Below are 23,530 nucleotides of genomic sequence, written 5' to 3'. Positions count from 1 at the left end.
CAAAATTATTCGAAATTGTCCATTATCGAACTTAAACTAAGTTTAGAAGAAATATAAATCTGCACAAATTTTGGGGTGAAATAGCTTACTCGGTTCGAGAGCTATCGTCTGCGCCAGTAATCAAGGACATTACTAAATAGGCACTAAACTGTCTCAAAAGGATTAGATTTTAACATAGGTACATATGAATTAAATATTGTTAATTAATTTATAACACTCACTATAGTTTATTGTACATATGTACATATATATTTTAAAATATTTTCCCATTAAATAAACACTGACATTATTAAAAATATCTCAAGTATTTCAAACTGTTTTAGTATCAGGACAAAATCCACTTTAAGTCAAAACAAGATAAGTGACTACCAATGAACCATAAAACTTAGTTGTGTGGTGACATACATACACACTTGCACACACTAATGTGATATGTTCACATAATCTCAGGGCACAACAACAATTCTAATGAGAAATTATCATCGATCTGGGATAAATACAAATCAAGTTCAGAGTCAATATAACTCCTCATTGAGTGTGTACATACGCATGTGTGTTTACATAGGAACCTCAGAACTGTAATCGCACTCAATATCGGACTTTTTTGCCCAGCCGCATGAGATTATGTCTGGACGTTATCAGTGTAACTAAAACAACAACAAGCAAGCATGCAACACACATGCGAAAGAGTTGTGGTGGTACAATGAATAGAGTCAACAACGAGGGAAATCCACAACAATTTTGCACCATCTTTCATTCAAAAAATAACGTCACTACCACTACAACTTCTTCGGCACCAATACAAACTCAATGTTGCAGGCACAGGCACTTGAGAACAAAAAAGAAAAAACCGTAAATCTGATAGGGGCTCGGCTCCTAAGCGATTTTGGTCAGAAGTATTTCAGCTGTTGAATACAACGGACCTCCATAAGCGCATACCGTTTTAAAAATTTTAAACGAATAATCAACCATATCAGCAGTAAATATATTGCAGCGAAATCTAAAGTATACCCGAGGCTAAGATACGTATGCTGGCAATATGATGCGATTATTGCAATCTCGTGCAGCAGCATGCTGTACAAAAGAAGTTTTTACAAAACCATTTAGTAGGTGGCGTCATGTAAGTATTTCAAAGAGAAAGCTGAAGTAAGACAAGGTCCAAAGTAATTTGCCAAAATTCTTTCAATGTAGCATGGGCGTGTTATAGCTATACGTCGTGAAGATCAATCGGTGTGGGAGCGTAGAGCTGCATTAGGTCCCTCGCATGTCCAGAAGTTGGTTAAACAAGGTGTTAAGGTTATAGTGCAACCATCGAATCGTCGTGCATATCCAATGCAGGTAAGTACGTGGCAGTAACTCGAGCCGAACAAATCTTTTTGGAAAAGTGATTTAACTATAAACATCTATGTATGTACTTGCATATGTAAGTATGTGTGAATGTTTTAAAGTTGCCCTTGAAATAATTATTTCAAGCACAAAAACACACTGACGTTTTATATGTTTCTGGATGATATTCATATGACTGCCCCATAATGCTTATCATCTGCAAATATTTGCAACAACAAATTATGATACAGTGCACAGACAGCAAACGCAGAGTCACTGCTAATACACTTTCAGTCAAGGTACATGTAGACGTTGTTTAGGCTCTTTTTTGAAGAAAGTTCGAGTTCATATTAATAACCTAAAACAAAATAAAAAATTTATCAATTTAGGACTGTTTTGATCCACTCTCATGTTTTTATTAAAATTAAAAATTTAGCTGCACTTTCAGCGGTCTTCCCTTCTAGACATTTGAGATTTACACATTTGTCACAATTGTGAACTTGTTGCTGAACTATCTCTATCTGGATTTGTTTGTTGTTATTATTAAAAGTGATTCAAGTAAATAATTGAAATATGTGATTAAATGAGAAAATCAATCTGCTTAGATTTTCTATAAATATTGTAGATTAGTATAGCATTGTGTTTTTAATATATGTATGATACTTTGATTTATATCTCCACCCTATGTTATCAACAGATAAGTGAGATTGTTTTGAAGTGCCACAGCAACAACTTGACGACTTTCTATTTCAATGCAAGACTTCTAAACTGTCTATTTTTATGTGTATGTGTTTGTAGAATGTAAGATATTTCATATCTGAAGGGGGCAAGGCTCGTACCACTTTTATTGGGGTCCTGATAACGGTAATGATAACGGTGGTGTTAAGAGAACTACTTTAAACATTTCTACCTGTGACCAAGCAAACCTTTATGTATGATTGAATGTATTGCTCTGTTCCAGAACCTGCAAGAAGCTACTATTTTTTACTACGATTACATTTTTTCCTTTATGTTATCGGAAAAAATAGTAAAAATTAGTAGATTCTTGCAGTTCTGGAACAGACCATATATCTTGTTATTTTTGAATTTTTCTAACAATAATAATAATTTAATTCAATTGGTGGATCAAGGTCCTGACAGCACTGTCATTGATATTATGTGTATTAGGGTTATGACTTTTCGAAATTTTTTCTCAAAAATGATTTCCTGTAGCACGAATGAATGAACTTTTTATTCCATTGAAGTATAAAAAAAAAGTTCACGCATAAATCGATTTAAAAAGTATATTTTTTGAAAAAATGTATGAAATAAAAGAAAAATTCTCAAATGGTATGTTCCAGTACTGCAATAATCTACTAATTTTTACTATTTTTTCCGATAACATAAAAGAACAAATGTTATCGCAGTAAAAAGAAAAGAAGAACAGAAGATACTAGCAGGTTCTGGAACAGAGCAAAAAATTATTTCCTGTTACCCACATGAATAAACTTAAGCTTACTAATAACTAAAATAACGTTTATTCCGTCCAAACCACTTTGAAAAAATGTTGATTTGTTTTTTTAAATTATAAAATGAATTATTTTGATGATTCTCAGATTTAAAGAAAACAAGTAAAAAAGTATCAGTCGACTTTGCCGACAGAGATATACCCTCAGCATGGGCAAATTGAAACACTTTTTTCACAAAAAACTTATGTAGTTAGGGGGTTTCAAAATTTTGGTCGTATGAACCGACAAAAATGTTGATTAGGATTAAAGTTCAAAAGTTTTGCGGAAAAAGTACTTAAAGGAATGGACCGACATAGACCATGGGGGTGCCATAGGGGGTTTTTACACCCTTCGGGCTGTTTTCTCAAGAAGTATGGACTTGCCCCTGAAATAACTTTTACCATCGTAATTGAGGCAGCGAATGTAAGTTGCTTCAACAAAAATCAAAGTGATTCAATAGCAGGTCTTAAAGTGAACTTATCCAAAATTTTGTGTGGGAGGTACGGGATGGAGTGGACAAATATAGTCCATATTCGAACCTGATCTATATCTGGTAGATATTATGAGAATGTGTAAAGTATGGACCAAATCGGTCACTCCCATCAAGAGTTATCGTGAGCAGAATTTTTCCGAATATTTTTGAACTTTTGTGGGGTAGGTGCCTGAAGGAGTGGACCGATATGGCTTATCTACGAACTTAAACTAAGTTTGGAAACAATATTACGAAGGCCAAATTTTGGCCGGAATCGGCATTTCTGTTCGAGAATTATCTTGCGCTTCCACCCATAAACATGGTGTCATAGGGTTTGTTTTTCAACTTTCAGGCTATTTTTCAGGAAGTATGGACTTGCCCCTGAGGAAACTTGTACCTTCGTATAGGGGACAGTGAATACAAGATGTTACAACAAAAACCAAGGCGATTCGTGAGCAGGTCCTAAACTGAACTTTTCCGAAATTTTGTGTGGGAGGTACTCGAAGGAGTTTACCGATTGAGTCCATATTGGAACCTCATCTAAGTCTGGTAGAAATTTCATAATGTGCAAAGTAATGACCAAATCGGTAACTTCCTTCAAGAGTTATCGTACGCACAAATTTTGCGCTCCAACCATTACACACGGTGTCATAGGGCTTTTTGTAACTTTCAGGCTATTTCCTCAGGAAGTATGGACTTGCCCCTAATGAAACTTACAGCGTCGTATAGAGGACAGCGAATACAACTTGCGTAAACAAAAATCAAAGACCAGGTCCTAAACTGAACTTTTGTGTGGGAGGTACCCGAAGGACTGGACCGATTGAGTCCATATTGAAACCTCATCTAAGTTTGGTAGAAATTACACGATGTGCAAAGTATGGACCAAATCGGTTATTCCCTACAAGAGTTATCGTGCGCACAAGTTTTGCGACAATTTTTGAACATTTGTGGGGGAGGTACCTGAAGGAGTGGACCAATATGGCCCATCTTCGAACTTAAATCGAATCTGGACAAAATAATTCGATACCCAAAATTTGAACCGAATCGATTGATCCGTTCGAGAGTTATCGTGCGCACCAGCCAGCCAGACAGACAGACAGACGGACGGACATTGCTAGATCTACTCAAAATTGTCTGAAACGGATATCGTACAAACATACTTGGGGTCTAAAACCATTATTTCGATGAGGCACATTTTTGGTCGTATCAAAGTGTAAATACCCTCTTTAGCCTAAAGGCTGAGGGTATAATTAGTGAGATACCAATGCTATGTCAGTTTGGTTATCCCATGTGGCTCTAAAGACTATTTTTAACCATATATGTATCTGTTAGCAGTAACTTAAAAAAACTACCCATACTTCTCAGAAATTCAATATTTAAAATAATTTTGTGCGTGAGGTTTTTTCACCGAATCACCTTATAATTAAGATTTTATTTAGTCTTATGTAGAAACTCATTACGCTATGATATAGGGATAAAAAGTCATAACCTGCTATTTACTCCTGCAAAAACTTGTAAATTATCAGTGAAGAACTGTCAAAAATTGTGTTAAAAGAAAACTTTAGGTTTGTCCTTTTATTCGATAATTTTTATTAAATGTTGCTGAAACACATTTTTTATCAACTTTTAAGTTGGGTGCAAATTGTTAGTTTTGAATGACAGCTTGTTGTTGCTTGCTAGTGTGGCCGTTTATTTTTGTCATTCATTATGCAACCACAAAATATTTTGTGGTTGCTGGAAGGTTGGACAGTTATCGATAATTGCGAAAAATCGACATTCAAAACTGACAATTGCTCTGTTCCAGAACCTGCAAGAAGCTACTAGTTTTTACTACGATAATATTTTTTCCTTTATGTTATCGAAAAAAAAAAAAAAAAATTAGTAGATTCTTGCAGTTCTGGAACAGACAAAATGTGTACTGCACTTTAGTTATACAACTGTCAAAATTCGAAACATTTTTACTATTTTTTCGATAACATAAATGAAAAAATGTTATCGTAGTAAAAAATAGTGATTCTTGCAGGTTCTGGAACATACCTAATTACTACAAATTATCGAGTACACTGAAAGGCATATTATGTCAATTTGTACAAATTGTTACACATTTTTGGGTAACCAGGGGCTGGATTCTTGTTCTATGAAAATTTGAAATGAAAAATAATTTGTTTCATTTGACATTTTTGTCCTTTATAAAATTTTTCATTTCACATTTTCATAGAAACAGAATTGAGCCCCAGTAGTGGAATTCTGTAACTCATTTTTCGAGTTACCGACAAATATCGGTAAAATTAAATTGCTTATAATTTCGATAATTAACGAAATTTTTCGGTAAGTTAACAACCAAAATAAAGCTGTTGCTAAATTCTACCGATAGCAATAGTGCAGTCAACTTTTATTGATAAGTTTCATTCATAATTTTGCGTTTTAATGTTACCGATTTTTGTCGGTAAATTAAAAAAATGAGTTATAGAATTCCACTGCAGGAGATGTATTGTTTAGAGTTTATTAAAGTGATTTTAGAATATGTACGCTAGGGTTGTGACTTTTTTACAACCTCGTATCCCTGTATTTTATTTTGATGAGTTTTTTTTACCCAATATTAAACAAAACTTTAATTATAAGGTGATTCGATAAATTTTTCTATATAAGCTTTTTAGACATTATAATCAAAATGACAAAACCTTTTGTTTCTTACTAAATTTATCACCATATCATGACATACAATGTATATATCATTTTATATCATATATAATGTTATTTCATATATCATATTAATTTAAAGTGGTTTGTGCGTTACCCTTTTCAATATTTATATGGAATTTCGGTCATTCCAATTCAATTTACTTAATTTTTCAAAAAAGTTTACAAAACATGTTTGTTAGTTTTATACATTATTTTTTAGTCATTAATAGGCAAAAGTTCATTCATTCTAGCAACAGGAAAGATTTTGTGAGAAAAAGGTGAAAAAGTCATAACACTATGGAAAAAATAGTTTTGAAATTGTTCGGGAACTCCTATCTGCGACCTCTACATAAAATTGTCCTAACAATACGTCTACTATGTTATGATAATGTACAATAGAGTGACCTATACCTATGTAGATTTATCAAAATCCGAACTGATTTTCAAAATGTTATGTAGAAATCGTTTTTTAGCCACAATAGTGAACTGGTAAAGTGTTTCCATCGATCGGACCATAATTGTGACATTTAGAGAATTTTTGTGAAAATGCGCCTTTGGCCCCATAAAAATTGCTATGGAAACAAAGATGGCTAGGTTGACACGGGTTAACCTTATCCGATCGCAATAACATTTCGTATATAAGGGTTTTGGATCAAATTTATTTATATAGTTTATCCTAATAATAAAGGCACCAGTCCATCGTAACGAGAGATTTCAAAATATCTCAACTATGTACATGTGTTAATTTTCCTGTATTTAATACCTAAGCTGATACTAATAAAATTGCATCTGTATTTTACTTGCATTTGAAGGCAATAAAAATATATTCTAGGATAACCTAAAAAGGAATTACGGCAATCTCTCGATCCCCCAAAATATAAGCAATTGTCAATAATTTTGTTTTGCTTTAATCAAAACCACAATGGAAATTTCCATTCAAAAACTTGCACTGATGATTTGTGCACTTCTTTTATCGTATCGCACAATTCACGCCGAACAATGCCAAAACATGAACAATAGGATTATTTTATGTACAGCAAGTCGAAACATTATCGGCCTTTGCAAACATTCAAATTTGAAGTGTAGACTAACAACTCGCTAAATAACTAAGAATAGAATAATAATAACGCACAGTCATAATTCAAAATTCTCAAATCAAGCAGATTAATGTGACTGATATTAGGGGGAAAAGAAGGTAAATACGAACGATTGACTAGCGAACCATATAACAATAAGCTTTGATTAACTGAAATCAGCTACAACAATTATTCAGATACGCATCTGTGATAATGCAATGTTCGATAAGGAAACCCACTTCATGTTCACATGTGACTTAATTTAGGGCATAATCCTATCGCAGTGAACGATTAAATGGGTGTGTACTGTCCCCCCGATTAGTTTTGGCGAATTCTTATCAAATTGTTTTTTTTTGTGTTTTTACTGTTATCCACAGGCTTATCTGCAAGCTGGTGCCATTATTCAAGAGGATATTAGTGAAGCGTCTGTTATTTTTGGTGTAAAACAAGTACCCATCGATGCTCTCATACCTGGCAAGACCTACTGTTTCTTTTCGCATACCATCAAGGCACAGGAATCGAACATGCCTTTGTTGGATGCAATTTTGGAGAAGAAAATTCGTTTAATTGATTACGAACGCATCATCGATGAACGAGGAGCCAGACAAGTGGCTTTCGGCAAATACGCTGGTGTAGCTGGCATGGTAAATATTTTGCATGGCTTGGGTTTGCGTTTATTGGCTTTGGGTCATCATACACCCTTTATGCACATTGGTCCCGCACATAATTATCGCAACTCGTCGATGGCTCGTCAAGCCATTCGAGATTGTGGTTACGAAATCGCCTTAGGCATGATGCCAAAGTCAATTGGTCCCCTTACATTTGTGTTCACAGGCTCGGGAAATGTATCGCAGGGTGCTCAGGAAGTATTCCAGGAATTGCCAATTGAATATGTGCCTCCCGAGATGTTGAGAAAAGTTGCCGAACATGGAAGTAAGTTCAAATTGGAATAAACAATTTGTCTGAAACTAAATATATACTAATCTACTTTCAGGTCAAAACAAACTTTACGGCTGTGAGGTTAGCCGTTCCGATCACTTGGAACGCCGTGAGGGTGGTGGCTTTGATGCCAAAGAGTATGATGAATTCCCTGAACGTTACATTTCCACATTTAGTCAGAAGATTGCCCCTTACGCTTCTGTCATTGTGAATGGTATTTATTGGGCTGTGGGCAGTCCCAAATTGATCAGCATTCCAGATGCCAAGAATTTGCTGCGTCCTGCCAATACTCCTTGGCTACCAACAAGTAAGGGCAGCCCCTCCTTGCCTCACCGAATGTTGGCCATCTGTGATATTTCGGCTGATCCTGGCGGTTCCATTGAATTCATGAATGAATGTACAACAATTGATACACCCTTCTGTCTGTACGATGCCGATCGCAACAAGGATACCAAGAGTTTCAAGGGTCCCGGTGTTTTGGTTTGCTCCATTGACAATATGCCAACACAGATACCACGTGAAGCTACCGATATGTTTGGTGAATTGTTGACCCCCTTCGTTAGTGACATTATAAGAAGTGATGCCAAGAAGCCATTGGAAGATGAAAATTTCCCATACCCTATTAAATCTGTGAGTTAGCTGCAACATATAGTTTGACGAAATTATGGAGACCAAATGTCTTATTTTCTTATTTCAGGCTATCATTGCCAGTAATGGGAAGTTGACGGATAATTATCAATACATTCAGGAATTGCGTGAATCCAACAAGTAAGTTATAATTGTAAAGGTTAACAACTACCTAAAATTGGCTAATATTCAAGCAGGGCAAACTTTCTTATAGGCTCCACTATGTGGACAACATTTAGAACTACGTATACAATTGGTGCACTTCATTGCTGTCGGACATAATGGTTCATAATGGTTCACGAAAGTAGATGAGGTAGATTAATATAAAGTTTTGTTAATTCGCCATCCTGTATTAACAAACTTATGCGAAAATTAAGTAGATTATCTCGATTTATTTGACATATATTGTATGAAAATGACAACTTAAATTACATCTTGCTAAACCAAGCATAGGCTAAACGGGGTATTAGTCCATTCTTCCCAGTAATTATTCCATTTCATCCAAACTTCATCAGGTAACAGAAAAAAACGTTGATTAGGTTCGTCATCAATCTCGGGTTCTTCATTTATACCCAGTTTGTCATTCCGTTTGTAACACATCGAAATATTCGTCGGAGACCCTATAAAGTATATATATAAATATATATTCTAGATCAGCATATATAAATATCGCAGTATGTAAGATATATCTTTATAATTTGACACAAAAATGCCTCCTGCGATGTTAGTTATTGGTATTTTTGAGAAGACCAGTAGGTCTTCTGACAGAAAACTTGTAGGACTTAAGGTAAGGTCACATTAGGCAAATATTTGCTCTAAATTTGTTTCCTGATATTTGCCCAAACAAATGTGAATTTCATGCAAATTTTTGTTTGCGTTCACATTAGAGGCAAATATTTGGCCTATTTTGTTTGCTCAAACAGTGACAAATAACGCAACGGGCAAACATGTTTGCCATGTGTTCACATTTGAAAAAATATTTTCATCCAAAAACTGTTTGAGCAAACTGTCGACAAACATAAATTTATTTGGACTAGAAAAATTTAAAGAGAGAAATAAACAAGTAAAAAAGCGTTAAGTTCGGCCGGGCCGAACTTTTCATACCCTCCACCATAAAATATTCTGAACTAAAATGGAATAATTAGTTTTCATTCTTGACCCCAACTTTAAGTGGGTACGTTAAAATGTCAGATAATGTACATAAAATGCCTCATTCGGGAGGCCCCTTTTTATGGTGCCTATATCTAACTGTTGACAATATTTGGTGGGCTAGAAATTGGGAGGTACTGTTATATAGGGGTTATAATAAAACATGGGCCTACGTTGACAGTTTTTGATGGGAGCCTTTAATGTCAAACAACTCCTAATTCGGTTAAAAAATTTAGCTAGAATCCTCAAAATACCCAAAATCGGTACATAACGTGGGAACTTCAAATGTCATTAACAGCTAGTTCGGAGGTATCTGGGCTATACGAAAATATGAACTTAAATGAACAATTTTTGTTGTAGAATTTTTGTTGACTTTTAAATTTCAAATTACAGAAAGTTCGTCCAAAAAATAAAGCTAAGGTACGGAAAATCGGGAGGTTTGTTTTGGGGCTATACAAAAACATGGACCTACGTTCGGTTAAACATTTTAAGTAAAATCCTCAAAGCACCGAAAATCGGGAAGTATCGTTATATTGGGGCTATGTTGAAAATTGTTGATGCAGATGTGTGGTGACCACTACAACCTTCAAATGTCAAATTACAGTTAGTTCGATTAAAAATTGTAGCTAAAATTGCCAAAACTCGGACCTACGTTCACAATTATTTTTCGAATATAAGTTTTTTGGTCACTAAGAACCCTAAATATCAAATTATAGCTAATTCGGTCTAGAAATGTGAATATAAACGTCAAAATACCTGAAATCGGGCGGTAGCGTTATATGGGGGCTATTCCAAAACATGGACCTATGTCCACTAGTTATATAAGTTTATTGACATTTAAGAACCCTAAATGTCAAATTATAGCTACATCGGTCTAAAAATGTAGCTAAAAACGTCAAAATACCGTAAATCGGGGATACCGTTATATGGGGCTATACCAAAACGTGGACCGATATAGCCCATCATCGAAATTGACCTGCCTGCAAACCAAAGACGCATTTTCCCAAAATTTCAGACAATTTAGGTGGAGAGGTGTGGTGACCACTAAGAACTTCAAATGTCAAATGTTCAAATTACAGTTAATTCGGTTAAAACTTGTAGGTAAAAATCTCAAAATACCGAAAATCAGGAGATACCGTTATATGGATCTATACCAAAACATGTACCTATGTTCATAATTTTTTCGAATATAATTTTTTTGGTCACTAAGAACCCTAAATATCAAATTATAGCTAATTCGGTCTAGAAATGCGACATAAATCGTCAAAATACCTGAAATCGGGTGGTAACGTTATATAGGGGCTATTCCAAAACATTGATCTACGTCCACTAGTTTTGTTATATAAGTTTATTGACACTTAAGAACCCTAAATGTCAATTTATAGCTAAATCGGTCTGAAAATGTAGCTAAAAACGTCAATATACCGTAAATCGGGGGTACCGTTATATAGGGGCTATACCAAAACGTGGACCTATATCCACAACTTTTGTTATATAACTTTATTGACACTTAAGAACCCTAAATGTCACATTATAAATAAATCGGTCTGAAAATGTAGCTAAAAACGTCAAAATACCGTAAATCGGGGGTACCGTTATATGGGGGCTATACCAAAACGTGGACCTATGTCCACAACTTTTGTTATATAAGTTTATTGACACTTAAGAACCCTAAATGTCAAATTATTGCTAAATCGGTCTGAAAATGTAGCTAAAAACGGCAAAATACCGTAAATCGGGGGGAACCGTTATATGGTGGCTATACCAAAACGTGGACCTATGTCGACAACTTTTGTTATATAAGTTTACTGACCTTTAAGAACCCTAAATGTCAAATTATAGCTACATCGGTCTGAAAATGTAGCTAAAAACGTCAAAATACCGTAAATGGGGGGGGGGGTACCGTTATATGGGGGCTATACCAAAACGAGGACCTATGTCCACAACTTTTGTTATATAAGTTTATTGACACTTAAGAACCCTAAATGTCATATTATAGCTAAATCGGTCTGAAAATGTAGCTAAAAACGGCAAAATACCGTAAATCGGGGCGTACCGTTATATGGGGGCTATACCAAAACGTGGACCTATGTCCACAACTTTTGTTATATAAGTTTATTGACACTTAAGAACCCTAAATGTCATATTATAGCTAAATCGGTCTGAAAATGTAGCTAAAAACGGCAAAATACCGTAAATCGGGGGTACCGTTATATGGGGGCTATACCAAAACGTGGACCTATGTCCACAACTTTTGTTATATAAGTTTATTGACACTTAAGAATACTAAATGTCAAATTATTGCTAAATCGGTCTGAAAATGTAGCTAAAAACGGCAAAATACCGTTAATCGGGGGGAACCGTTATATGGGGGCTATACCAAAACGTGGACCTATGTCGACAACTTTTGTTATATAAGTTTACTGACCTTTAAGAACCCTAAATGTCAAATTATAGCTACATCGGTCTGAAAATGTAGCTAAAAACGTCAAAATACCGTAAATGGGGGGGGGGGGGGGGGGGGGGTACCGTTATATGGGGGCTATACCAAAACGAGGACCTATGTCCACAACTTTTGTTATATAAGTTTATTGACACTTAAGAACCCTAAATGTCATATTATAGCTAAATCGGTCTGAAAATGTAGCTAAAAACGGCAAAATACCGTAAATCGGGGCGTACCGTTATATGGGGGCTATACCAAAACGTGGACCTATGTCCACAACTTTTGTTATATAAGTTTATTGACCCTTAAGAACCCTAAGTGTCAAATTATAGCTACATCGGTCTGAAAATGTAGCTAAAAACGTCAAAATACCGTAAATCGGGGGGTACCGTTATATGGGGGCTATACCAAAACGTGGACCGATATAGCCCATCATCGAACTTGACCTGCCTGCAAACAAAAGACGCATTTTCCCAAAATTTCAGCGTTCTATCTCCATTTTTGTGGATGCTAGAGTGATTACCACAGACGGACGGACGTGCACAGATCGACTCAGAATTTTACCCTGATCAAGAATATATATACTTTATAGGGTCGCAAATGAGTATTTCAATGCGTTACAAACGGAAAAACAAACTTAATATACCCTCCATACTATGGTGGAGGGTATAAAAATATGGCGTTTCGTTTATTGTTTGTTGTGGAGAATGGGAATAAAATACCATCTGTTTGGCAATGGGTGCCTTTGCGGAATGAGTTTATTTGCGTATTGCAGCGAATGTATGTACATACATACATATGTACATATGTATATGATTGCACATTGACATTGTGCTTTGGAATATTATTTTTATTAACAGCTTTTAATTTTTAGTTTGCAATGTAATGTTTTCAAAACCAAAAAAGGATTTTTTGTGCTAGTTTATTAATGCCTTGTTCAGACTGACGGTGTTTCGCTCTCCATTCGTTGTTCGACCCCAAATTACGATACAATTACTTCATTTCCCATACAAAATATTGAGAACGAACAACGATTTGTGTACATTGTTCAATTTAAATTACTCTCAGAACGACGATAAAATATGTCCCATCTCTAACAAATGAGAGAATTTATCGAAATAAATTAACTATGACAGGAAAAATACAAAATTTTAAAATCTATAAAAAACCCAAACAGTTTTAGAAAAACTGCAAAATATGAATGAAAAGTAAACGGTTTAACGACTAGTGTACATTCAAATCATAGCAAATTGTGTCTTCTCTTTCATTGCACTTGCATTTCTTGTCCATCGTTTCAAATTCGCGTAAAAATTTAGATACAAAAATCAAATGCCTGCCGGAATGTCTGTATACCTACCAAAAGTTATTGTGGCAGGTCTCTCTCGTTAATTTTTAAAATAAAAAATTGAAAATATACTGAAAACACCAAAATTGTGAGAAAAAATAGAAAACATGAATGAAAATAATAGAATTTAATATTAAATAGATATCTGAAAGAAGGATAAATATTTTTTCAGTTCATATCAATTAACTTTCCTCGTCTTTTGGCTGAAACTTTCTTTAAAATCAGTAAACAAAAATCATGAAAATATGAATCATGTTGCTATGAATTGTGTACCATGTCGTATGAACGGTTTAATTCGTGTACGTAATTATGAGAACGAACGACGTGATTCAAATGCTGGTATGAACATGGCATAAATTGACAGATAACACGGTGCGCCTGAATCAATTTGGAATGGAAAGTGCTTACACCTGGGAAGTTTTTCGGATTTTGAAACTATAATGTTCAATGAAAAATCAAAAAACAAAAAATCGCCTAAGCGATATTTAATCAATGTTCACATTTTTCGGGTCTTTATAGGCGTTCAAGATTTGGCTTGGAAACCGCAAGTGAAAATGTAGAATTGAAAATTCTATACACGATTGACCATTATGACGTTTTCCTATTGTTTACAATGTTTGAGATATAGAAGTTCAAATTGGGATAATGCACTGACTCCATCGACTGCTTATAACTGCATGTGACAGCAATGTCACAATTTAAAGTAATATATCTCAAGAAATATTACAATCTAGGAAAAAATTACAAAAGCTGTAGAGAATATTCACAGCTATAAGATTATCTCTAGTCCAATTTCTATAAGACTTCAAGCAAAATCCTTGAAGATAATTTCCATTCAACGCCTTCTTTAGTTCAATTTCGATAGGATTTGCTGTTTCCAAACAAAATAAAAAACCAGCAAAAACCCCAGAAAAATATGAACTTTAAACGGCAGCGCGTTTCAGAATCCACGAAACTTCCCAGGTGTAAGCACCTACCAGGCGCACCGTGATAAAGATGTAGTTTTTTTTTTTTGTAAAAATTGGCCGACTTCTTGAAGACAATAGACACTAAAAAATAAATCAACGAAGTAGTACAATAATAACCAAAATAATTATTTAATTGTAATGCAAGCGTTGAAATTAGTGTTCATGGCATTTTTGCAGTCCCACTGACTAAATTTAGAAATATTTTCTCTAATTATGAGGTTTTCCAAAATACATAGGTTTGGATAGCGGTATTCTACTTCCAAGACATCCATCAACGATAGATTCCACAATAAATCTCTAAAATTTCGCGTTTTGCCTCTTCTATTTTCCGTTATAAAAACAGCTCGCCTATTCCTATATCTAACAAATCTTCACCTATAATTTTATCAAATTTGGTCCAGAGAATTCGGAAAAATTGATTTTGGGCATCATTCAGTATCAGAGAATACACACTCACCTTTCAGTTTTTTATTTGTGTATTCATTAAATATTCACTTTGTATTACATATTTACAAGTAATGTTAACTTTTTTATATTCATAATATCCTTTTTTAATAGGTGACAACAATGTGTTTCAGCAGATATTTGCCCTTGTTTGCTCTTACAAAACTTTTGTAAGACCAAATAAATATTTGCTCAAAAGAGTGAAAAATATTTGCTCAAGAGTGTTCACATTATGGGCAAACTGGAATTTTTTTTGTTTGCTGGCAAATGGTTTTGTTTCCCCAAAATCAGCTGTTTTCTTGTTTGGCCTTGAAAAATATTTGCTGGTCAGATTGAAGCAAACAAATATTTGTCATTTTTCGGCAAATATTTGCCTAATGTGACCCTACCTTTAGACGTAAAATGTTCAATTATAACTCGATTGATATAGAACTTTACTTTTGCTTGCAAAAGATTAAAGATCAATTGGTCCAAAAGAAGTGTTCCACATCAATTTTGTAATCAAAATGGAGTTGAAAAAATCTAGACTTTGAAGGATAGAAAATATTCTGTAAATCGTCCTCTAAGTACTGTTCGCTTATATGTTTTCTTATAGATTTCTTTTCACATAAATAAGGGTTTTTGAAAAAAAAATTGTGTGCCGAATTTAGTGTTTTATTTCTATAATGTAGAAAAATATAGCCCGGAGTCGGAGTCGATTAATTTTTTTTGGATTAAGACTCCGACTCCAGCAAAAATGCTCGACTCCGACTCCGAAACCCTGGTAAAGAGCGTGTGTGTCCAGCTACAAATCCTAGAGTTGTGTGTTCAACCCTCACCACACAGTGGAAAAATACCGATCAGAAAATCAAAAATGGTCTTAAAAAAAAACTATGAAACGTTAGTACAGTATTGAACTAGAGTGTTGACTGTACTTAATGTCATTTATAATAATTAGAAATAGTTGGTCTGAACGTAATAACGGTACATTTGAAACAAATATTTTTTACAATGTTAACTATGACCTATGTGCCACCGTGGTGCAATGGTATGCACACCCGCCTTGCACGCAGAAGGTCGTGGGTTCGATTCCCCGACTAGGCAACATCAAATTTTCAACGGTGGCAAAATACCCCTCAGTAATGTTGGCGACATTTCCTGAGTATTTCAGCCATGTAAAACTTCTCTGCAAGTGGTGTCGTATGACACGCCGTTCGGACTCGGCGATAAACTGTAGGTCCCATATCATTGAGCTAATATGAATCGGGGTGCACTCATTGATATGAGAGAAGTCTCCCTTGTCCCGTATGGGATGTTGTGGAACAATGTTTTTTTTTTTTTAACTATGACCTATGAGCAGTAAAATTGCGAAAGACGTGTGCATTCGGTGAATATATTATTGTGAAATATTTTATATATATTTTTTAATTTTTTATGTATCTAGTTTAGAATAACGTCTTAAATGTTTACCTGCGACTTTTGGTTTTAAAGCAATTTTTAGGAAATATGCCAATTCGGAAAGGAAGCTTTTCTAAGTATGTCTTAAATAAAACTACGACAATGGCTAAAATTTTGATAAATGAGATCAGATATGACTTGGAATTGATCACAGCATAACAGATAAGAAAATACAAAATCAAAAAGTCCGCCCTAGGGTTCCCACGATATGGGTGCAAGCAGGAAAATAAATGCATTGATGCAAAATGTTAAATACAAGTTTTTATAACTAATTTTGAAATCTTATTATACCCTGCACCATAAATTAAATATATTTAAATCCGATTTCAGCCATTTCGGTTGGATGATGTGTGTGACATTTTAAAAATATAGAAAATCGGGCGGTACCGTTCTTTGGGGGCTATATCAAAAAGTCGACCTGTACCGACCATTATCTGTCTGAAAACGAAGACTTAATGCCAATTTTTAGCCATTTCTGTTGAATAGTTTGGCTAAAATCTTCAAAATTAGCAAAATTGGAAGGTATACCAAAAAAATATATAATAATGCAAATTGACCAAATATATCAATAAATGAAGAAAAAATTGCACTCTGAAGCTATTCTTATCATAATTATGGATAAACATACAATAAAACATAGACTTTCATTTCCTGCACGCTAAATCTGAATTTTTTCCCATTGTGCACCGTCGGCACCCTAGTTTTTAGTTAACAATACAAAAAACAGTTGGTGGTGCACATGTAAGCGTTTAGACAACCCTTAATGTTCGTACGCGTAGCACAGTGTATAGTGTGTTCGGCTACAAATCAGAAGTTCGCATGATCAAATCCAGCAGGGAGCAAAAAATAAAAATATGAAGGGGTTTGAAATTGAAAACAAATTCCACCTCAACTGCTCTAAAAATAGAACATATGTTTTTTATTCTAGTGGTTATAGAATACCTTCTTCAATGCGACATGTCCTGGTTAAAATAATGGGTTAGTAAGGGGTTTTGTAAGTATTTACGATTACCAAAAAGTACTATAAACCCCCCTTTTGGTAATATTTTTTTTGTTGGATAATTTGATATAGCCCCATAAAACGGTCCCACTCGATTTTCAGAATTTTCAAGTTTCAGCCACGTCATTGAACTGAAATTGCTGAAATCTGGTTTCAATATAATTTATGGTGGAGGGTATAAAAAGTTCGTTCCGGTAGAATTTAAAGCCGTTTATACTCGTTACGGTTTACATGCGTTATACAAACGAAAGAAAAATTTAGGGGCACATTTTCAATTATCCTCAAATTTGATGAAATTTTACATATTGTGTTTTCTAAGGTTAGGAAACTTCGATGCAGAAAAATATCGATATCGAAGATTCCGATCTTGCATGTGGTAGAGGGCATAAGAAGTTCATCCCGGCCCCGTTTTTAGTTATACTTTTTGCACTGTGGTTTTATACCCTCCACCATAGTATGGAGGGTACATTAAGTTTGTTTTTCCGTTTGTAACGCATTGAAGTAATAGTTGCGAACCTATAAAGTCTATATATTCTTGATTAGGATAACATTCTGAGTCGATATAGCCATGTACGTCTTTTGTAGTCACTCTAGCGACCACAATAATTGAGCTAAAACGCTATATTTTTGAACCAGAGTGTCTTTTTGCCATAGGCAGATCAAGTTCGAAGATGGGCTATATCTGCCCACGTTTTGATATAGCTATTATATGATATTTTGAGGGGCTTAGATCAAAGAACAAGCAAACAAAACGATTCCCATACCAATCACACAAAGCATCAAACTTTTCAGTTTCTCTGAATCGTTTCGTACTCACAACTAAAACAAAACCGCAAACCTTTCAATGCAAAAATATGAAAACCATTCGTACGCTGAACTGTACTTCGGCTATGCTGTGCCAAGTGGTTGCATTCACCAACGAAACTAAAAGAATTATTTGCAAGCGTTTGCTGTGAGAAATGATGAATGACACACTCACACCCATGTGATTGTTTAACAACCCTATATGGTAACATCAGCATACTGCGGTGAATGTTTTATCAACCACCAAACGTTTTTGAATTATTCACATGCGTTTAGTACTATTTTGTTTTCTATCTGCTGTTGTGGAGTGGAGGGAGACTTCATATTGAGTCAATGATATGGGACCGACTGTTTATCGCCGAGTCCGAACGGCGTGTCTTAAGACACCACTTGTAGAGACGTTTTACATGGCTGAAATACTCAGGGGAATTGAACCCACGACCTTCAGCGTGCAAGACGGGTGTACATACCATTGTAACACGGTGGCACCCCTCAGTTTGTATTGTTCCTATGAAAAATACGAAACGAAACCATTGAAAATGTTTTTTTTAAGTATTTTTACGTACACTGGCTTCGATACAATGTTTAACCGAACTAGGTGTAATTTTACATTGAGGTTTTCTGTTGCCACGAAACTTCTTCACTGAAATCGTCAAAATATGTCTATGTTTTGATAACGGTATATTCCGATTTTCGGTATTTTGAGTATTTTAGCTAAAATTTTAAACCGAACTTGCTGTAATTTGACATTTGAGGTTTCTAGTGGTCACACCATTTATCCACCAAAAATTGTTTATATAGGTCCATGTTTTGGTATACGCCCCATAAAACCGTACCTCCCGATTTTCGGTATTTTAATTGTTTTAGCTAACTTTTATCCGAACTAGTTGTAATTTGACATTTGAGGTTTTCTGTTGTCACGAAACTTCTCCACCAAAAACGGTCAATATAGGTCCATGTGTTGTATACCCCCCTATAACGGTACCTCCTGTTTTCGGTATTTTGATGTTCATTGCAGTTACAAAACTTTTCCATCAAAAACTGTCAAGATATGTACACACTTTGATATGGACCCGATATAAAGGTACCACCAGGATGTAGTAAAATTGGAAAGGAATTATTCAATTTATTAATTATTAAATTTTTGTTAAGATTATTTGTTGGTGGAGGCGTGGCGGAACTTAACGACATTTTACTTGTATTTGCTATAATTGTCATCTTCGATTTACAGTTATCGTTCACGCCACAAGATTGAAGGACGTTCAGAAGCTGACAAAAAGGTGTTGGTTTTGGGAGCCGGTATGGTTTCAGCTCCCTTGGTTGAATGGTTGCATCGTGAAAAGGATGTCTCGATTACCGTTTGCTCACAGGTCAAAGAAGAAGCCGATCGCTTGGCTAACCAATATGCCGGTGTAGATAGTGTATATCTTAATGTTACGGAAGGCACCGATCATCTGCAAGAGCTTTGTGGAAAGGCTGATGTTGTAGTCTCACTATTGCCATACAGTCTACACGGCTTGGTGGCGAGATATTGCGTTGATGAAAAGACCCACATGGTCACAGCCAGTTATGTGAACGATGAAATTAGTGCTCTTCACGAAGAGGCACGTCGCAATGGTGTTACCATTATGAATGAAGTTGGTTTGGATCCTGGTATCGATCATTTCTTGGCATTGGAATGTATTCATGAAGTTCAAGAAAAGGGTGGTGTGGTTGAGTCATTTGTCAGCTTTTGTGGTGGCTTACCGGCTCCCGAACACTCAGACAATGCCCTGCGCTACAAATTCTCCTGGTCTCCACGTGGTGTCCTATTGAATACTCTGTCCGCTGCCAAATACTTGAGTAAAGGTCAAATTGTGGAAATATCTGGAGGTGGTGATCTCATGTCAAATCCAAAGAGCTTGGACTTTTTACCCGGCTTTGCCTTGGAAGGCTTCCCTAATCGTGATTCTACTAAATATGCCGAGCTTTATGGTTTGGGCCGAGATATCCACACCTGCCTAAGGGGAACAATTCGTTACAAAGGCTTCTCAGAATCCATTCAACCCATGCAACTTTTGGGTTTAATTGATCCGGAACCTCATTCGCTGTTGCATCCTAGTGGACCTGATCTAACATGGCGTCAACTCGTTATCCATATGTTGGGTCTGGTCGATACCAGTATTTTCTATGAAAATTTGAAGCAAAAATTGGTTGAACGTATTGGAGATGCTGACATTTTGGAAAGCTTAGGCTTGTTGGATGAAACCCCTGTCGTAAAACTGAACACTCCACTGGATACTTTAAGTCATTATCTTGCTAAGCGTTTAGCCTTTGGTAATTATTGTAAAGAATTACTAGTGCCAGTGGATATGTTTTAATTGTTTAAATAATTTTATTGCAGAACGTCATGAACGTGATTTGGTTATTTTGCGCCACGAAGTAGGCATTCGGTGGCAAGACGGACGTCGTGAGGAACGTGGCATTAACTTTGTTGTATACGGGCAGCCACAGGGTCATTCTGCCATGGCGATGACTGTTGGTAAGCCAGCTGCAATTGCGGCCAAGATGATTTTAGATGGAGAGATTCAAGAACGTGGTGTTGTACTGCCCTTCACTCCCGACATCTACCGACCAATGCTTCAGCGCCTTCGTGCTGAAGGATTGACGGCCACTGAAACCTCAAAATGGATCCAATAGAGTGCTACATAAGAATTGTGTAATTATATTTGTTGTAATATTGTATTTAATCTTAGATCTTTAGTGTAAGAATTTTTAAATCGACTTTTATGGAATAAAGTAACAAATGTGAACGAATCAACATTGTATATAAATTGTTGACAAGGATGTATGTGAAATGGTTTTGGAAATTCGTACTTATGTGTACGAAAAGTATTAAGGACCTGTTTATGTATGTCGATAAGAAAATGAATACGCAAGAAAAACTACCAAATTTCAGTGTGCTTTTCAAATTTGTTTTTTGTTTTGAAACAAAAGGAAAGGAAATAATGTTTCCAAAACTAAGGTTTGGGTGTGTTTCATGCGCACACATTTTCGTTTCGAAATACATAAACTGGGGGTAAATGGTACTAATTTGGTACAATTTATATTTGGGTGAACAAATAGAGCTGGGGCTGGATTCTAGTTGTATGAAAATTTGAAATGAAAAATATTTCCTTTGTAATATTTTTCAATTGAAATTAATTTCCTTATAACATTTTTCATTCACCTTGACCAAAAATCATGAAATTTTAAAACGTTGTGTAGTGTTACGTAATGCTATTTTAAAAGCTGTTAGTTGATTTTTTATTAGACAACGTATTAGACAACGTACCTTCGTATGGGGGGCAGTGAATACAAGTCGCTAAAACAAAAATCAAAGCGATTCGAGAGATGGCCCTAAACTGAACTTTTCCGAAATTTTGTGTGGAAGGTACCCGAAGGAGTGGACAGATTGAATCCATATTGAAACCTTATCTAAGTCTGGTACACATTTCAGGATGTGCAAAGTATGGACCAAATCGGTTACTGCCTTCAAGAGTTATCGTGCGCACAAATTTTTCGAACTTTTGTGGGGGAGGTACCGGAAGGAGTGGACCGATATAGCCCACCTTCGAACTTAAACTAAGTTTGGGCTAAATATTACGAAAGCCAAAATTTGAACCGAATCGGTTCATCAGACAGACAGACGGACGGACATTGATCAATCGACTCCAAATTGTCTGAAATACATTTCGTCCAAACATACTTGGGGTCTAAAACCATTATTTCGATGAGGCACATTTTGCCAGTATGAAAGTGTATATACCCTCGTTAGCATAAATGCTGAGGGTATAAAAATATATCAAGTTTGAAGCTCCATTTTGGAAATGGGTCTTATTTTGGTAGTCATTCCTTTCGATATGTATTGTGAACAAAAATGTTGAACTTTTGTGGGGGGGTACCCTAAGGAGAAGACGGATATGACCCATTTATGTAGAAATACTACGTGTGGACAAAATATTAGGAGATCCAAAGTTTGGACGGTTGCTGCGTTCAACAGATATAGCGCGTACCATTTTAGTGACATTTTTTAAGGTGCGCACCGACAGTGCCCATCTTCAAACTTCGACTAAGTTTGGACTGAATATTACTAAGGCCAATTTTTGGACCAAATCGGCAGATCCGTTCGAGAGTTATGCGCTCCAACCACTACACATGGTGGCATAGCGGTGTTTTACAGCTTTCGGTCAATTTTCTCAAGAAGTATGGACTTGCCCGCGATAAAATTTGTACCGTCGTAATGGGAAAAGCAAATACAAGTTGCTACAACAAAAATCAAAGCTATTCGAGAGGAGGTCCTAAAATGAAATTTTCCGAAATTTTGTGTGGGAGGTACCCAAAGACGTGGATCTATAGAGTCCATATTGTGCAAAGTATGGACAAAATTTGTTACTCCCTTCAAGAGATATCGTGCGCACAAATCTTCCGACATTTTCGAACTTTTGTCGGGGAGGTACCTGAAAGGGCTCATCTTGGAAGTTAAACTAAGTTTGGACAAAATATTACCAAAGCGAAATTTTGGACCAAAATTCGTGCGCACCTGAATCGACTCCAAATTGCCTGAAGCGGATTTCGTCCGAACATATTTGGGGTCTAAAACCATTATTTCGATTTTGACCGTATGAAAGTGTATATACCCTCGTTAGCATAAATTCTGATGGTATAAAAAACTTAAGGGGACATAAACTTTCCCTACACTCCGTACGTCCCTGATAGTGAGGTAGTTTTGGAAATTCGTACTTACATATGTATGTGAACTAACATTGGTACAATTTGAACTTAGGTAACCGATAGCGTTGGAATCCTGATTAATGTTGTCGTGAAGGTTTGAGATATTGGTGTAGTTTTCGAATTTCGTACCTTTGTGTGCCATATGGTACTAAGTTTGGTAGAGTTTTGTAAACGGATAGATCCAATCCTGAAATTTGAAAATAAGATTACTGTTGGAGTGTAGGATTAAGGTGTGGAGGTAGTTTAGGAATCGTACCTTTGTGTACTAAATGATACTAAATTTGGAATAGAGATGGAATTCGGAAATTAAGATTACAGTTGGAATGTAGGATTGAGATAAGTGTGGGTGAACGGCTAGCGATGGAATCATGACATTTGGAAATAAAATTACGTTTGAAGTGTAGGATAGAGATATGGATGTAGCTTTGGAAATCCGTACTTATGTGTACGTCGAGTACTAAATGGTACTAAATTTGGTACAATTTGGATTTGAGAGAACGAATAAAGATGGAATCCTGAAATTTGGAATTCAGATTACTGTTGCAGTTGGAGATATTGATGTAGTTTTCGTACTTA

General features: G+C 35.6%; 1 protein-coding gene across 1 annotated transcript; it reads left to right on the top strand.

Moving 5' to 3' along the window:
* Positions 1 to 693: 693 nt before the first annotated feature.
* On the top strand, positions 694 to 20,998 carry LKRSDH (lysine ketoglutarate reductase/saccharopine dehydrogenase). Its single transcript, XM_073964931.1, has 7 exons — positions 694 to 1,120; positions 1,192 to 1,338; positions 7,421 to 7,976; positions 8,038 to 8,612; positions 8,680 to 8,750; positions 19,434 to 20,518; positions 20,586 to 20,998. The coding sequence occupies exons 1-7, from the start codon at positions 1,040 to 1,042 to the stop codon at positions 20,879 to 20,881; spliced, it is 2,811 nt and encodes a 936-aa protein (XP_073821032.1). The 5' UTR covers positions 694 to 1,039; the 3' UTR covers positions 20,882 to 20,998.
* Positions 20,999 to 23,530: the final 2,532 nt, after the last annotated feature.

This window comes from Musca autumnalis, unplaced genomic scaffold (assembly GCF_047663935.1).
Source record: "Musca autumnalis isolate F117 unplaced genomic scaffold, ASM4766393v1 scaffold_2, whole genome shotgun sequence".
Classification (NCBI taxonomy): Eukaryota; Metazoa; Arthropoda; class Insecta; order Diptera; family Muscidae; genus Musca; species Musca autumnalis.
This window is presented reverse-complemented; position numbering and strand designations above follow the sequence as displayed.